The sequence below is a fragment of the Emydura macquarii genome, unplaced genomic scaffold, assembly GCF_026122565.2.
Source record: "Emydura macquarii macquarii isolate MOO-44397 ecotype Brisbane River unplaced genomic scaffold, CSIRO-AGI_Emac_v2 contig_3305, whole genome shotgun sequence".
Classification (NCBI taxonomy): domain Eukaryota; kingdom Metazoa; phylum Chordata; order Testudines; family Chelidae; genus Emydura; species Emydura macquarii.
In genome coordinates this window covers 3,885,525-3,904,171 of record NW_027133442.1, presented here as the reverse complement: position 1 = coordinate 3,904,171, position 18,647 = coordinate 3,885,525, and the positions used below count along the sequence as shown (strand labels likewise).

General features: G+C 44.5%; 1 protein-coding gene across 4 annotated transcripts in view; it reads left to right on the top strand.

Moving 5' to 3' along the window:
• The first annotated feature begins 228 nt into the window (after positions 1-228).
• Positions 229-18,647, top strand: part of TTL (tubulin tyrosine ligase) — a 39,945-nt gene continuing 21,526 nt past the window's right edge. For all 4 annotated transcript variants that reach the window (XM_067532790.1, XM_067532789.1, XM_067532791.1 and 1 more), the window contains exons 1-3: positions 229-1,864; positions 12,503-12,581; positions 14,695-14,927. In XM_067532790.1, coding sequence (XP_067388891.1) covers positions 1,705-1,864; positions 12,503-12,581; positions 14,695-14,927 — 472 coding nt within the window. In that variant the 5' untranslated portion in view covers positions 229-1,704. The remainder of the gene's footprint in view (positions 1,865-12,502; positions 12,582-14,694; positions 14,928-18,647) is intronic.

Below are 18,647 nucleotides of genomic sequence, written 5' to 3'. Positions count from 1 at the left end.
CGTGTGCGCGGGGCGGGCTGGGCAGTGCGCACGTCAGCCCCCCTCTCCCGGGCTCGCTCGCGGGTGCGGCTGCATGTAACCAGGCGGCGGCTGCAGCAGCCCGGCTAGTAATAGCCGCGCGCGCTCGCCCGCCAACCCCAACTCCCGTCCCGCGTGACGCGCGCGCACCGTGAGCCGACCCCCCCACACACCCCTGCGTCGGTCAGGTGGTCTCCTCGACTGGCCGCAGCGTCACTTCCACTTCCGGCCGAACGACCCGCTCCGGCCCGTCTCACTGTGCTTTCCGGATCCGGGCTAGGGCCAGCTCGCGCGCCCCCGCCGGGCTCGCTCCCTCGTTGTCCCCAGCGCGCGCCCCTGCGGGAGAAGGCGGTGCCGGTGCCCGGCGCTGTACATCCTTCTGCGACTTGGCAACACCGCCCGGCTCCGAGTCTGAGCGGGGTGGGCGCTCCCAGGCTCCCTCCAGCCCCGCGGCCGGCAGCTGAGTGTGGCCCTCGCGGGCACTGGGCAGCCAGCCCTAGTCGCCAGTCAGTTGCCACAGGGAAGCAGCGGACGCTGGAGACAGTTACCGTCGGCCGGGACTGGCTCCCGGCACCCCGAGTCCCGGCGGGGCCTGCAGGCGCTGCCCCGCGCAGCGATCCCCGAAGCCAGGGGAGCCGAGAGCGGCCAGGGCCTGGGGGCAGGGGCGGCACCAACGAGCCCCCCCCCCCCCCCCCAGAGGCCCGTTGGGGTGAGCGGCTCAGGCCCGCTTCCATTTCACGCCCCGCCCCAGCCCTGGGCAGCTGAACCTGGCCGGGTACACACCAGCCTGAGCCTCCAGCCCCGTCCTGGCGGCTGCCCCTGCCCCTGCTGGCCGGGAAACCATTACTCCCTCCAGGGACAGGGCGCGGTACTGCGTGAGGAAGGAAGGGAGGAGAGCCAGGGCGCTGCAAGGAGCAGGGATTAACCGTCGGTCCGTGCAGGAGAAATGAAGCCGAAGTCGTTCTGGTTCCCGCCCGCGCCCCAAACATCGCTAAGAGAACTAAACTGAGCCCTCTAGACGCACTGTGCCCTTCCTTTCTTGATCTTGAGTCGACCTGGGTTCTTCCTGACCCGCCTACACCTCCCTCCCTCTGCTCTGCTCTGCTCTGCTCCCTATCCGGTACCCCCCTGCCCTGACCGTGAGCTGAGCTCAGCAGCAGTGAAATGGGAGGAGGAGGAGTTAGCAATTAGCAGGGAAGAGAAGCTGCTACTGAGAGGAAGGGCTGGAGTTGCTGCTCTCTCCTGGACAGATCCATTGCCCGTGAAACAGACTGTGGGGAAGGAAAGCTGCTGGTGGAAATCGGAATGCAGGCTCTGTGGGCATGAGGAGATTGAGAAGATCCTGGGCTGTCCCTGATCTCTGGGACCATGTAGGAGGCACTGCAGCTTCCAGGAGATGCTGAAGGGTCAAATAAATGGACTAGGCTCTGACCTGAGGATACTGGCAAACCTCCCTTGCAGGAGAAGGGCGACAGCTGGGGATTGGGACAAGCACATGCTCTATGGGTTTGCATAGGGATCAATGTTTTGATCTTCCGGAGCAGATTATAAATCTGAGCCTGGAGGCATCTGGCCCAGAGAAATGCCTGGCTGTGCTCGTTTCCTTGTTTGAATCCAGCAGCTTAGAGGAGACACGTTTTAGTTAGCTGCAAACCGCACTGCTTTCAATTGCTAGCATTTAATGGAATGATGTACACTTTTGTGGTACGAGATGAAAACAGCAGCATCTATGCTGAAGTGTCCAAAATACTCCTGTCCACCGGACAATGGAAGAGGCTGAAAAGAGACAATCCCCGATTTAACCTCATGCTGGGGGAAAGGAACAGATTGCCCTTTGGGAGACTGGGTAAGAGAAAAAGCAGCACTTGCAGAGCAAGGCCAAGAAACAACATAGCCAGGCAGCTGTTTTTTATCAATCAGTGTTCAGTGCAACACACTAACACTGGCTTGTATTGACTGGGGCAGAACCTGTGCTTTTTATTGTTTAATCAATAGTGCAAAGTAATTTATTTCCATTACAGGATGTTCTCTCATGTTTGTGGGAATGTTTAGATGCTTTTGCACACTGGGAAATGGAAACTAATATGTGACTAGCGTGTGCTGCAGAGTGTAGATTTGGGTGTTGTCTGCTGCAACAAGGGAGGGACTTGGTTATTGGCATGAGAGCAGCAGTAACAGAGGGTTTGCCTTTGGGAAGTACAGCATCATATCTGAAGATATATTGTGGTGATGTTGGCTCTTATTTTTAATAAGCAGTAGCATGAAGTTAGCCTTTGATAAAATACAGCATTTTTATTATCTAAAGGTTAGTTTAAACAGTTGTAGAAATTAGTGGCTGGTATTAACATTTCTGGTCACATCTATGTTGCATTGAACATTTTGTTTGTTTCGGTTCTGTTGCATTTGCTTGTAGCAGTATCTGATCATATTAGAAAACAGGAACAAAGGAATGCTTAGAATCAGAAACCTCAGCAACATGATGCTATATTATGAGATAGCTGCAGTTTTCGGCAGCAGACAAGTGATTTTTGTTCTTTCAACCATATTATTTTAAATTGAAATGTTGTAGTGTTTATGACATCAAATTGCTATATGAAACTTTGCATAGTCTGATATGGAAAACAAGGCCAACTGTCTCTTATATGTAACCTCCCTTTCTTGAATGATTTCAGGGCTCCCCCTAACCTAGCCCCCAAAGTGCTCAAGGGTAGAGACCCCAATCTGCTTTTAATCCCTGTGTGTTCCCTTCTCCAGAAAGCCCTCTGACCCTTAAATGAATAGCTAACACATTTCTTTATCTTGCAGTGTTTTTCATCTTTTTGAACTTCCACTTTTGGAATCATGTGTTGAGAGCTTCCCCTGCCCCCCCCCCCCCCTTTTTCTGAAATCTTGAGGGTGGGGTTGGGATCAAGAATGATTCAAACATGGCTCAAGGGGGCGGGGAGGGGGGGACTTAATATAACACGCAACTCTTGTATGACAAACCTGTGCCCATAGTTCATCATTCTGCTTTTCTCCATATGATCACAAGTTTTCTCACAGGAGAAAATTAGTTCTGCTTAGCTATGGGAGAAAAGTAATTTAATCATAATACTGTGGTATCAAAATGTGATATACAATGTATTTTGTTGTTGCAGATTTGTTTTTTTATATATATTCTAATGTAAAAAGATGAGTCATTTGTAAAGGGGGACACTGGAAAATTATCTCTAAGTGGTGCTAAGATACGATTTGATCAGTTTTTAGGTCCTCATAAAACAGATTTGGGCAGATTGTTATATGAAAGTTTATCCCTTTGTCACTGCAGTTTGAGTTAATTTATGATTCTGCATGAATTTATTTTGAAATTAGCCCAATGAACAGAGAGATGACTCGTAAAAATTTTTTGTGTGAAATTTGAAACAGTTGTCTGCTTCTCTTCAGTAGATGGTCAGAACAGAATTAAGCCAGCCATGATGTATTTGGATACAAGTATCTTGTTCTCAGAAGGTGTGGTTCATCCAAGGCTGGCCTTTGTGTTTGCTAAGGGCACCAGAAGAATGCTGCAACACTAGCCAGAAATCCCTGCCTGGGATCTAACAGAACTAAATCGGGTTTTCTCTTCTGGTAGCATGCAGGGATTGACCCGGTGAAGACAACTAAAATTGGGCTGTGTAAACATTGGGGAAATTGAAGGAATCAAACTTCTTTGGTGTGAACCAAAGAAATAAAAGGCCCTAAATCACTTCTCATTCAGAACTGGCCATCAAGAGTGTATCAACTGAGCTACTATGGAGCTGAGCGGTGCTCCTATGGAAAATTTTATACTTTTTCTTGAGTAGAAGACAGCTCTGTGTTTGCTTTGTTCGGAGCCCAGGCTCACATAACTCATCCATTAATGTGACTGGCAGGAAAATAACCATCATGGAAACTGGCCTGGGGACGTAGTAACTCTGTGACAGGCTCCCCCCTTTGCTCCCAAGTCCATGTGGTTTGGCTCTGCAGGTCTAGAAATGGGCATGCTAGGGGAGGTAGGTGGTGGGCCTGTGGGATGGCTGCTTCCCCACTCTATTTCCACTCCTTCCACCTCACACCCACTAGGAGGTTTGGGTTTTTTTTCATTTATTGAAAACGTTGTTTGATTTTATTTAATCCCTCCTTAGTGGTGATACAAACCACGGTAAGCTGAACTCTCTCTCTTTACGCTGGTGCTGCACATCTACAATAGGTGCAAACAGATAAGCTTTAAAGCCATTTTACAAAATTGTCGTAAGAAATTTACCAACCCTGGTACAAAATATATGCACCCACCCTTTACCATGATGGCTTGTGCCAAGGTTACAGCTAATTCTAGTTACTGGTGTATGGCAGTCTAAACTCCCCAGAGCAGGATGGCAATTCAAATTGTACTAGGCTGATTTACAGTGTTGTTGGTACTGCAAGTTAAAAAAATATTTTACCAAAATAGAATATGTAACCTGATGGTGTCCCATTTTAAAAAGAAACAGGGACTGATTTGTGGTGTTTGATATTAGGAGTCATATACCTGGTAGGACATATGACCACATTTCACTACTAGGCATATGCCCAGCACAAGCCCCTAAAATGACAATTTTAGATACTGGGAGAGGGATTTTTACAAATTTGAAGAAAATTTTGAAATTGCCAGAATTGTTGAAGAAGTCAACTTTGATTGCATAGCAATAGAATTATGAACTAGGAGAATGAAGCAAAGCTGAGGCAGTGTGTAGTCTACTACAAAACTCATGTGGATAGTTTATTTTTAACCAGTTTGTCTCACTTGCCATGTTTTTCCTCTGAGAGTTCAGTTGTTAATGCAGTGCTCACAGTAAGTCATTCTTTTATTCTTGTCAGCTACATTTCTATAGAAGGTATTTGTTTAGCAGTGATATAGCCAGACCTCTCCTCGTCCCTTTCCCCTCCCATCCTACTCTATACGCCCACACACAGAAAACTAAGTGGAAGCAAATTCCACAAGCCTCTTGCAGATTTTCCGTAAATTGGGGTTCACCACCTCTTCCTTCTGTAGATTCCAGGGGCTCTGCTGTAGGTAACAGGCCCATCTGCATGGAGGCCCTTTGCAGCTGCACCTTCCCCTCTCTTACAGCCTGGCATTTCTGCCAGGGACTCATGCTACTGCCCCTAGACCCTCCTTTCCCTCCTGAAGGGGGGCATTCCTTAGCACAGAGGGAGTGTTCCACTGAAAAGTAATCATTACCTACATGGAGAGATGATGTCTCATAAGAGAAGGCTCTTTAATCTAGAAGACAAAGGCTGAAGCTAGACAGATGCAGAGTGGAGATAAGGCACAAATTTCTAAGTGATGGAAACTAACCATGGTTCAATTTACTAAGGCAAGGGGTAGATTCTCAGTTATTTGAAGTCTTTAAATTAAGAATGGCCTGTCTAAAAATATGCTCTAGCTCAACCACACATTATTGGGGTGGATGCAGGAATCAGTGGGTGGAATTCCCTGGGCTTTGTTATGCAGGAGGTCAGACTAGATGATTGTAAGTGTCCTTTCTGGCCTTAAAACTATGCAGGGGGAGGGAGGGAAATTAAGGCTGCATTAACTGTTGTATAGGAACCGGGGTGGGGGAAGAGAGGCAGTTGAAGAATGATGAGAACAGATGCAATGTCATTGCCGATCCTGCCGAGAGCTTCTCCTGTGGAGAGCAATGTACAGAAGTTGAGAGATCTCTGTGTGTTTGGTGAGAATTAATCTGCCCCATTGCAATGAAATATGTTTACTGGCTGCCGTCAGAATGATTATTCTAGACAGGTATCTATCTCTGCTTAATTTCAGTAAATTGGGACATTTCCCTGATCCCATAATAGGAATGTGGGGATATATTCCTGAAATAGCTTCTGTATCTGTTCCCTAACATTAGGAATGGTTCCCCTTGCAATGACATTCCCTCCAGCATTTTGCTGTGTATTTTCCCACCCCATCCCTTTTTTGGCCTGTATTTGTTTTTTTTTTAACAGAAGATTCTTAAAGCGCATGTGTATCAATACAATGGCAAAAAAGAACAATAGAATAATCTCTTCTAGTAGTAACACAATTAAAAAGTGCATAATGGATTTCTCTTTCTTTTAAATAAAGAAAATATAGTAATAAAATTAGAATATAATACCCAGTTCTTAAAACAACAGCTCCTGTTGAATGATTAACTGACAGGGCCAATATCCCTGGTGTTCACTCTTCCTTTTTCTGTTATTTTTTGCTTTAGGGCAGCTGGTTAGTAAAGATTAAAAAGCTATCCATGAATGTCAGTCAGTCATTGTAACAAGTTTTTCTTCATCTCTCTTTTCAGTTTGTACATGGTTCTGGTCTCCTCAAGAAGTTTGTTAGCTGATTTTTTTCTTAGTGACACTGACATCTTGAATTTTTAAGAATGAACTCAATTTTTAATGTTCCTGGTTTTGATGAGGCTCCCTTTACCTAATATGAAATGATATTTTTAAAGTTTAAAATACCCTTGTAAAAAACCTGATTTTTCTGCTCCCCTATAGATGCTTTTTTAAGCAATGGAGAAACTGATTAACTGACAGCCAATTTTGTGCTGTCTAAACCACAAAGTGGATAGACTGAAAAAAGAAATAAATCTGGCTAACATCTTTCAGTGATAGCAATCAGAGATGTACTTGTCATTATCATACCACAAGGTACCATATTTTTGACAGAAATGTGATTTTCAAGCTGCAAGTGGCCTTTTAAATTCTCTGAATAACAAAATATTCCTTGTGCAGATTACTTGTGTTCCAGATGCAACACTGAAGCTTACAACTTGATTTTTACAGGTGATTGATTTTTCAGTGTTGTTGGCTCCTGTCTTTTGGCCTAAGTGCCCAGGCAAATATCTCAGGGAAGAATAAAATTTTGGATCCTCTTTATTTCACAGCCTCAGGCCTGGTCTACACTACAAAGTTAGGTCGGCATAAGTTGCCTTACATTGACCTATTTGTGCATGTGTTGTACATTTAAATTTGTCTCCAGCCAATTTAATTGCCCTGTTATGGCAGCACAGTAAAACCATCTCCTTGAATGGCCTGGAGCCAGGGTCAACCTCCTGAGATTGATGCAGTGAGAGTATAGACACTGCATGACCTATGTCAACCCTAACGCTCCTCCAGCAGCTGTCCCCAAATGATACATTCCCTTTGACAGTGATCACTGTGGTCACAGTTGTGAACTCCACTGCCCAGGGGTCACAGAAACGAGAAGCCAAATGCCCCCCCTTAAAGCCTCCTGAGTGTTTTTGAAATGCCTTTTCCTGTTTGCCCAGCTTGCCAAGCTCTAACTTGTGTGCAACTTCCTAACCAGCCACACCGGCTTGACACACTAGACATGCTCCTGCCTGGAGCAGAGAGAGAGAAGAGATTGTTGCAACCACAGCTGCAGACCAGCTGTAGAAACATGGACATCTGCAAACAGATTGCATGGGGAATGCAGACAAAGGGGCACTGTTTGGAACAGTAGCAGTTTCACATGAAGACAAAGGAACTGCAGCAGGCATTCCATAAGGCCAGGGAGGCCAACAGTAGATCTGGTGCTGAGCTTCTGACCCTGCCGCTTTCACAATGAACTACATGCCATACTTGGCGGAGACCCCACCGGTATCCCGCAGAGCACCATGTATACCTTGGAGGAGCCCAGGAAATAGACCCCCTGCCATGAACAGTGAGAAGGAAGCGGAGGAACACAATGAGGGACTCCAGACCTTTTTGAGACTCCGCCACAGTCTAGCCAGTACGTGCAGCAGAGCACAGACAAGCCCAGTGAAGGGGAAGAGACCTCAGGTGAGTGTGTGCATGCATCTTTCTTTACAGTGTTTAAATTTAAAGCCCAGATATCAACTGTTCATTATTTTACTCATGTGAGAAGAGTCCAACAGATAGAGGTAGAACTGGCATGTGCATTTCATTCCCTTGTTGGGTTAGGCTGATGTTTATGTACATAGGGATAGCCCTTGTATCCCCACGGGAGATCTCGATGCAACTTTCATGGAGGTACTCTGCAACCTTCTCCTAAAGGTTTTGATGGGCGGCTGCCTTGCTTCTTCCTCCATGCTAGGACACATTCCCACACCACTCCGCAATGAGTTCAGCTAACACCACTGCAGCAAACAGGCTAGTGGCATATGGCCTAGGCAGCTTCAGGATGCCAGTAGCAGCTGAGCTCTGTGCCCTTGTAACCCTCCAGAGTCTGATACCAGCTAAAATCACTACCACCTGTGGAAAATAGTGCCAGTACTCTGTGCCATTGCCCTAGACTCACACCCCTGGAATAGGCGCCCAAATTTTGTTGTTTCATGCTCCAAAAATTCTTTCTCTTCCTTCCTGATCCCTGGTGGGCCATACTCACCAGGACTGAGAGTAGAGAGCAGTGCTGTGCTGAGTGCTCCAAAGCTGAAGTTTCAATAAGCATGTCTTATTAAAAGTTTTCATGGGAATAAGGGAAGGGAGTTTGGAAACTTCTCTTTCTGTTGTGACTGTAAATTTGATCCATCTGTCTGTTTTATCAGCAGCTTCTGGTGTTGAGATCTTGAGAGGTGCTTCCTCCACAGCTGCAGAACCCCTGACCTGGAGGAGGAGAAAGAAAAGGACTAGAGAGACTATGTTCAGTGAGATCATGCAGGCCAGTGCTGCATCGGATCATGAACAAAAAGCCTGGAGGGCTGACATGGCAGACAGCATGGAAAAGGAAAAAGCGGACAGGAGAGATGCACCAGAACATAATAGGTCTTCTCAGGCAGCACATACAAATGCTGCAGTCCCTGGTCCAAAAATCCCAGGTTCCTGGAGAATCACATGTAAGCAGCTCCCTGTACCCGGCCCCAGCATTCTACATGGCATCATAGTCTGCATCCATATCCTTAGCATCATGCCAGGAGACTGCAAGGAAAACCACAGCTTCACATACACTGAGCTGTGAGAACCACAGTTAACGGTCTGCATTAGTGCACTGAAGAGGACAGAAATATTTGCTTCCTCCCAATTTCAAAGTCCCATGCTGTTAACGCACTATGAACTTTAAACGTGAATTAGGTGTTGTTTTGTGCACATTGTTTCTCTGCACTGTTTTTGCCACTCAACACATTTCTGTTTTTGGAAAGTAAAATTATTAGTTTACAACACGCATTGCAGAATGCATAGCAGTACTCAGAGCGCACAGTACTTGTAAATATGCAGCAAGTACCACATAACTCATAGGCTCAGGAAAACAGTCATATTTATAAATGGACAGCAAACTTCACACAATTCCAAGTAACACCCAAAGCTGCAGACCCAAAGAACAGTCCAGCACAGAACACTGCTGTGGCTGACCATTAAACTGCCCGTTCAAATGCACAGCTCTGCATTGAGCTCTTCTAATGACACTTGTATCTGGCTGTTGAAACTCCACAGACTACCTTCACCCTGGTGGCAGCTTCTCCCCTTTGCCTCACAGATATTATGCAGGACACAGCAGGCAGTTGTAATCATTGAAATTTTTCTCATTGAGATCCAATCTAGTGAGTCAACACCACCAGCACCCCTTCAGTCTACCAAAAGCACATTCAGCTGTCATTCTGCACCTGCTGAGCTGGTGGTTGAATCTTTCTTTGGTACTGTCGAGATGGCCAGTGTGTGGCTTCATGAATAAAGGGTAGGATGGGTCCCCCAGAAACACCATTGGCATTTCAACATTTCTAATGGTAATCTGCCGGTCAGGGCAGAATGTTCATGCTTGCAGCTTTCTGAACAATCCTGTGTTCTTAAAGATGCTAGTGTTGCATACCTTCCTTGACTAGCCTGGTCAAAAAAAGCATCTTTCTGGGCTGGTGGAGGAGGGAAGCCATCAGAAGATTTTATTTTGCAGCTTCAACAAGTTTGATTCATTCTTCCTTCCTTTTTCTTCGAGAGCTCTTTCAAACAAGAGGAAGAGCAGTGACAGGACATAAGAGGGAAAAGGAGAATGGGGTTCTGGTATGAAACCTGCTAAACAGAGAGGCAAGCATCAGGATTGTCAGGACATTAGGAGGATCGCCAATTGGAAAGTGACTTCTGAAGTAAAATGAGAATGTTGGGTTAGGTGGTATTGAGCATGGCCAAGAAGTGCTCTCTGATCTCTTCCTCCGTGTGGTGGTATGCTGTGCTCTCCTGACACTGCCAAGTGGTGTTGCCTTTGTATAAACAGTTGAAAGAAAATTAATCAATCAATAGAGAGCGCTGGTCAGCAAACACAGCTGTGTCATCTGCAGAGGTGAATGGATCCCTCAAGAATGTTGAATCAAACACTTTCATTGACTGGGCCAACGGCCTGCACTCGGAGATAAGGAGCGGCTTCATACGTGCGGAGTCCTCTGTCTGAAGCAAGACCAGCAGCTTTGCACGGCTCTCATGGACCCATTCAGTATTTGGTAAAGAGCTGTGATCTGCCAGAAACCTTTTGAAATGAAAGCCATGCGCTGCTCTTGGACTAGATGCCAATCTGGGTGAACAAGGTCTTTTTAGTTAGACGGGCTGGAATCCCTACTAAGATAGTCTTGTCCACTTTAACTTTCAATACATTATTTTTTTAATGATGCCAATGGGTCAGGAAACACTGGGCCACATTCTGCTGCCCTTACAATGAGAAATACCTTCCTCCACAATCAGCCCCCTTGAAATCAATTAGTGAGACTACTGGCAGGGCAAGGTGCTACACAGTGTGAGCAAGTGAGGCAAAAATCATGCCCTGAGGGAAGCTACATACTGTGTAAATTACATCTTGTAATACTCTGGCAGTATCTCTGTGTGTGCAGCTATCCTTGCAAACCTGTGGCGAAGTGGCTAGGTCCTAGGAGCATGCATTATACACAGCTCAGCACCAGAAGGCAGTTTGCAGACTGTCTTCTGAGTGCAGTTACAGAAGAACCTTGCTACTTTGTGCTTTACTAACCCACCCACTCCTTTGCAGAGGGGAAAATGGTGCTTTCTCTGAAGAAGAGTTGATGGCGTGTAATACCAGAGTGCTGGACTGAGGTCTCAGCTCGTTATTTTTCATTATTTTTTTACAAAATATACAAACGAAGTGGTCTCGCCCTGGTAGCTAGTGTCAGCCTCACACACTGCATCCACCAGGCACGCCTTGCATCCCTCTGTTCCCTCCCAAGCTCTCTGAGTTCTTCCCTCCCATCCCCCTCCCTGCAGCTCTCCCCACTCCCTGCCTCATGTCTGTGGCTCTGTGTCCCCCATTCTCCTCTCACCTCCCTGCCAGGGGTTCACTCACCCCTTTCCCCAACAGCAGGGTCCCCATTCTCCCTGCCATGCCTGGGGCTGTGTTTGTCTCCCCCACCAAGTAACTTTCTGCCACTTCAATTGGACAGGATGGCTGTGCCCTCTCTCCGCCACCCGGAGGAGGCTTTGAAGAGGCAGGAAGCTAAGAAGGACTGAAGGAAGCTGCCTTTTCTCCCTCTTGTTGCCCCTGCTGGCTGAGCAGCTGCCTCCTGGCTCCTAGCAGGGAGAGCAGTTATTTCTCTTCAGGGTGTCGCTGTGTTAAATTCTCTGGGGAGGGTGGGCAGAGATGAAGTGGGGACCGTTATGCTGGAAGATGTTAATTTTGGTCCTCAAACTGTTGTTTGATCAATAGCCATTTGCAGAGGTGCTTGGAGCGGTGGCTTTGCTAAATAGCCGGCAGCAGTTCCATGTGTTCCGTTTTCCCTCTTTAGGGTTTCTGATGTTCCCCAGTGTCAGTTGGATTCTGGCCATTGGTGCCTACAGTGGTTCCTTAAAGTTCAGAGTTGACCAGAGAGGGTGTTCAGATGTGATTGCGTTACATAGAACTGGCATTGAGGAGAACGTGAGGCCTTTCTTTGCAAGCACAGCCAAAGGCATGGCCTCGTATGTATGACTTACCGCCAGAAATAGGTTTAATTTACAGTTGGCAAGCATAGGTAAGATGCGCTTCATGATGCATAATCATCCTTTGAATTTGTCCCACCATTTATTGGGTAATTCACAAATGTCATTGTCTCCTTGCGCTTTCCTGGTCTGACTGTTGTCTCCAGCTGTTCTCTTGCCTTAGTCTTAGATTGTAAACCCTTTGGGGCAGGGACTGTGTCTTTACTATGTATTTCTTCAGAGCTTATAACAGTGGACTATAGGTACAGCCACAATATGAACAATACATAATAAGTAGATAATTCACAGTGGGTCTACCAGCCATTGGTGTGAATTAGCAAGGCATTACTCTGTGAGATGTAAGAGGAAAATATCTCAGTTAAAATAGGTTTGAATAGGTTGATCTCGCTGATGGCATGAATTAATATTTTCAGTACAGCCTGGGTCCAATATCAGCATCACATGCTTGTCTGGGGTACTGTATAGCAGAATGGTCCGGTTTCTTTTTTTTTTTCTTCCCTAGAGTTCCTCAGCAATCAGTGTTCTCCGTCCCCACCTCCTTTTTTTTTTTTTAAATTGAAAATTTTGTTTCTTAACTCTCCATTTTCTTTTGTAGGTCACGAACCTGGACTTGTGCAGATGGTAAATTACTACAGGGGAGCTGACAAGCTTTGTCGCAAAGCTTCCTTAGTAAAGTAAGGATTCCACTGAAACCTTTAAGAGTGTTTGCAGAAATGTTTCTTCTAATAATGGAGCTAATTGTTAAATATGTTTGTATGATGCTTGAGAAAAAGCTCCAAAATTTGCCTTTAAAGATCTACTATTCAGGGTCTCTTCAGCAATCTTCAGAAGCTGCATGTGTCTTTTTTCTACGCAGTCACTTGTGTGCACAAATAACAGCATTTCATATCCTGACTCTGATTTTCATGGGCAAGCAACATTTGTATGTGTAATTCTATTACTTGCACTTGCAACTGATGCTGCATGTCAAATTGGGGATGCAAGAGCAGCGGATGGTGTTTCCTAACATGGAGGGATAACTTGATGATGACGACCTGTTCAGTTCATTCCCTCTGAAGCACCTATCATTGGCCTGTGTCAGAAGACAGGATACTGGGCTAGATGTACCATTGGTCTGACCCAGTATGGCCATTCTGATGTTCTAAAATCTGGACCTAAAGAGACGACAACTGCAACATTCTCTTTCTGCTGATAGATATATTTTTAAAATTTGCTTCAACTCTACTATTTCTATTCATTTTTTATAGAGACTTAAACAGCAATATGCCTCTAGCTAACAAGATCAGGAGACTCCTTTTGCCAGAAGACATCTTTTTCAAAAGAGATGACTCAGAGACTGAGTTTCATAATAATCCGCGATGCCAGTATCTCCTGCAAGGGGCGGTGCACATGCTTCTGTTTGTTAACTATATGGAATATTGAGTTGGTTTATTAAAATATGACGTGGGGGCTGAATTCTATTTCTGTTAGAGCATCTTCATTTCAAAGCTCCTGGTCTCCTCAACCTGTTTGACATCACTATTATAACACAAGCGACAGGTTTCGGGGCATGCATTAAAGTATATAATATATAGTATCATTCTGTAGCCCGCCCATCACAGTCATTTACATACAAATGCAACCTTGGGTCTGCATGGCTATGTTCCTTAAAAAACCCTTCTAGAAATCACAGGCCTTTTTTATGTAGATATGATGTAAACAATTAGCCAGTGTCAGAGAGAAGTTTACTTCATACCGTTCATTGCGATTCACAGAATTATTTCTCTATAGCTAGTGCTTTGTGGTCAGTGTCTGTCTCTTCTAAAGCTGTAGCTGACTTCCCTCTTAATCCCAGGGTCACCAACATTTGTAATTGCTTAAAAATCCCCTGTGAGTCTGAACAAAATCATTTTGACAAAGGATTTTGAAACTAACTTACCTCAGTTCAAAAACAGAAACATAAATGTATAGAAAATGTCATAAATCAAATAGCTCGGTTCTTGCTTTAAGTGAAACCAATAGCATGTGTCCAAGGAGAGACCAAAGTGAGTAAAGACCCCAGGGTGGGGGCCTCAGCATATAAAACTAACTTTGCTATGTCCTTGGCTTCAGTAGTTCTTAAAGGACCTGATCCTAAGATCAATAAAGTCAATGGGAAATCTTCCACTGACATCAGTGGGATATATAGCTCCAAAATTACTTTTCTGAATATCCTCGTTCACTATTCTGATTACTGCATCTTTCCTGACCAAATTCCAATGCTCAGCAATTTTTGCAGGGGCTTCTGTGTTAGAACTCAAGATTGGCAATGAAAAGTCTTCATTGGCTTCTGAAAAAGATTTGTGCAGATAATGTTGCAATATCTAGCTGTATGGCTGCATTTTTATTAATTATTACAAAATATGACACTAGTTCATGATAAAAGGCAAAAATATTAAAGATGAAATAGAAAGATCTAGATCGGTGATTTGTAACATTTATTTAGAAAGATGAGTGCTCAAAAACATCTTTAGGAGACAGAAGAATTTACACAAATCTCAGTCTTGTAGCATCACTGCTGGTTTTTAAAAAATATTTTGTCCTATTTTTTTTTTCTGTAGCAGCTTTATAGAGAAGACTATTTTCAGCAAGTTAATACAAATATATACAGTACAGTGTTATTAGTGTTGGATATGCATTAATCATATTCATTAGCAGGAAAAAGGCCCATGTTCATGATAATTTAACCTGCATTTAATAAGTATATCTTGGGAGCTGGCATGTTCTAGGATTAGCAAGGCTAATGGACTGGTTATCTTCTCTAACTAGGCTAATCAAGACGAGCCCTGAGTTATCAGAATCCTGCACATGGTTCCCAGAATCCTATATGATTTATCCAACTAATCTAAAGACTCCCATGGCTCCGGCACAGAATGGAATTCGCCATCTTATAAACAACTCCAGGACGGATGAAAGGGAAGTGTTCCTGGCATCCTACAACAAAAGAAAGGAAAGTGGGCAGGGAAACGTGTGGATAGCCAAATCCTCAGCTGGTGCCAAAGGTTTGTTTCCTGTCAAGATGCTCTACCTTTTCTGTTCTTGTTTGATTTTTATAATTTTAAAAAAACTGGGTTGATTTTTCTTCCTCTGAATCATGTCTAGCCACGGTTGCAACATGCCTATTTGATAGAAGCATGTGCTCTTTACTGTGGGCTTTTACATAAATACCATATAGAACTCTGTTCTCTGCACCAGCAGGGGCATTTTGTGGTCTCCTCTCTGCTCCTAGGGAACCATCAGCAGTGATTAAAAGTACAAACCTACACACTCTTTAAGGTTTGGGGGATGAATAAGTGACCAGTAATGACCTACTCTACCTGATACCACAAACATCCAGTATTACTCCCGGCAAAGCTCTATGTGGGGAAGATTCCAGCGAGAGACGTGGCACAGGAGGTGTGTCCTGCAACAAAGCCAGAGCAACGTGGGTTACAGGCAGAGAGCCTGATGGAGAGTTCAGGTTAGGAAGAGCCTTAAGTGAATGAGGGAATGTAGGGAGAGGAGGAGACTGGTAGGGGTGGAAATGTGCAGCGGAAGAGCATGGGAGTAGAAGGAAGATGGGGGAGTGCAGGGAAATATGCATGGCAAGGAAAATAAGGGTTAGGGAGAGGTCAGATGATTATAGGAGCAGGTGGAGGACAGGAGTCTGAGGAGAATGTGGGTGGAGCAGAAAGGGAGGCAGGATAGTGGTAAGGTCTGTTGTACTAATGTGTCTCAGACCAGTGATAAGAGAGGGGGAAGGAGAGGAATCGACTGGCAGCTCCCTATCGCAGAGGATTTCGGATGATAACAAGGGGGTCCCCCTCCAGCAGCTGCTGGGGAAGCACCTGCATTTCTGTGTGTGCATTCATGGTGGAACTTTGAACCTGAAATGAGCACATGCGCACACATGGAGGTGGGTTGTTGCTACCTGCTAAGGCTAAGACACCAGAAGGCAGCTCTTACCCCACCATCTCGTGATGTCTCGGTGCTCCTGGCTGGCATTACTGGAGGGGACACTGGGGAGAAGACCAAAGGGAGGCAAAAACAGAAACAAGGAAAGGAGAGAGGTACTGAGACCAAAACCACGAGAGAGAGAGAGGAAGGAGAAGATAAGACACTCTGACAGATGTGTGTGTGCTGGAATAGGAGACATGAAACCAAATCCTCCACCGCCTTAAAATTGCTACTGCTTGTGTTCAGAGTGAAGCTAAAAATCTCAGTTCTTGTGGTTTCCTCAGGACCCGCTCACTTCGGGTGCGGAACTGGCCAGATTGTCAGCTGATGTCAGTCAGCATAACCACCTCAAACAGTGGAGCTATGCTGACTCATGTCAGCGAGGGTCTGGTCCAGAGGCCTTTCAGCCACCACACTAGCCCCATGCTTGGTTTTATTGTTTACAGAAATCCTGGTCAGAAAACTCAAGTCTGAGGAAAATCTCAGTACTTTAAAGGAAAATCATGCTGATTAATGAGAGTTAATAAAGACACATAATTTCTCTGGAAAATTATAATTTGTCATGTATAAGTCCTCAAATTACTTTTGATCCAATATTAGGAAAAAAGCTACCAAGTAATGCTAAAAGAAAACTTTAAAACCGTATAAATTCCTATACAAGGTGCCTATAAAAATGTATTCATGTTAATGGACAGTGAAATAGTCAAACCATCCCGCTGAAAATCAGAGTGGATAGATATTGCCAGAAGATTGTCCTTTAGAGTATCTATTTCCTGTCACTCTGGTCTGTCATTCATATTCCTCAGATGTGACCTACGAGAAGGCTTGACTTCATCAAAATGAAAAAATGGACATGCTGCTCCCCATCTAATCTTTGTAAGAAAGAGGTTATTTTTGGTAGAGGAAGGCTTGCAGACAAAGAAGTTCAGCAGAGCCTGGGAGTTTGCACAGTTGGAACATTCAGAAAATAGGGGAGCAAGTATGGAAAAAATCCTACCATGGATGTGCTGACAGTGATGTTAAACCATTGTAACTTCATGGGGAAAGCAAAAGGAACCTCCCTGATGGCAAGCCTGCCCCTCCCCTAAATCTTAAGATTCTGCTCAAATCATGGAGTTGTTAGAGCTGTTCAAAATAGTCTGGAATTTCTGTAAGCACTGGCAAAACTTCCTGTTTTCCCCTAGTTTCCACCTTGGAAATGGTTGCCCTAGGTTTGCTCAGATTTTTCAAAAATGTAGTGGGAGACAAAGACCAAAGCAGAGAAGATTTCAGCCTAAAATGTTAAATTTTGGCAAAGTTTAAAACAACCAAGAATCAGGGGTTCTCTGAGGAGTGTCAGGTGGCTGTAACTGTGAGCATCACATCCCAATAATACCAGTTGACCTACCAAATTCTGGCAAGAATGTGTTCTGTTTCTAATACCTTGCCATGACAAGCGGATGTTTGTATTCAAATTATATGGGGGGAAGGGACAATTGCCAACTTCAGCCATACGTTGGAGGAAATTTGAAGATAGATGTAAACTTTTTAAATGGGGTCCTTTCATACTGGAGAAAATGTTGGTAATAGGCTTATCCCTTTTTAAAACCATTTCTTTTTTTATTCTTTCTGCACTCTTGGATTGTAATGAAGTAAAGCTACTGCTGTGAGCATTTGTAAAATTACATTTGTCAGAAGGAGTAGCTGGGCAATGAATGGAACAAAAACCTTACTAGAAGAAAAAGCTTCAATAAACTGAGGAGTAGCATAGAAAATATAGGCAACTTAAATTACTTTGTTTAAATTCAAAGTCACCCACATGGTGGAAGGTGTAATTGTGCTGTTTGTGTGCCATCTGTCAGATGAGTCGTAAACCAAGAAAGGAAAGAGAGTTTCTGGGTTAAAACACTCGACTGGGACCAAGATCTGGGTTTTGGTTTCTGGATCATCCATAGATTCTGCATGGACTTGGGCAAGCCACTTATTCCCTCCTTGCTTCAGTTTTTCATCTGTAATATGGAGATTATCATCTACCTCTCAGGTGTTAGGAGGCTAAATTCATTAATGGTTGAGAGATACCCAGATAGTACAGTGTAGGGGTCCATATAATTACCATCCTAAACAGATGCACTTCACTGGAGGAAAATAGTGAACAGAAATGGAATATGGAAGAAAGCCATTTATATGGCAGCAATATGGAAAGAGACTTGGCTGTGATATATTAAACATTGGTGTGCAGGCTGAGTTGGGAGAAAATAAATATTATTCTATTATGTCTTTCTAAGATCAGCAGGGTGATGATTCCTCTTTGTTCAGTCTTACATCACAACTTGCTCCAAGAATGACATGGATTAAACAGCAGAGAGTCTAAAAGGAATTGTCAAAATGATTTAAAGTGTTAGAGGGCACGTTCTGTAAGAGGAGACTGGATAGGATGAAAAGGAGACCTAAATATCAATAAAAAGCCAAAGGGGATTTGTTTTTAAGGTGGTAACAGGGCATAAGATGAGAAGTAAAGTTTTAAAGCTGGGTTGGGGAGCCCTGTCCTGTGAACATTTATATGCATAACCTAACTCATGCATGTAGTGCCCATGCAGTCAGTGTGACTATATCTGAGTAAAGTTATTTGGGTGTTCAGGATAGGCCCCCTAGAAAATACAAAAATAATTCTAGACAGGGAGACCAGTCAGGCAATGGAATAATCGCCATCAGGAAGTAGTGACATGATCGCTAGAGGTATTTGAAAAATTAACTGGATTCAACGCAGAAAGCCTGGAGGCCAGGTGAGATTACTGGAGGTTACTTCA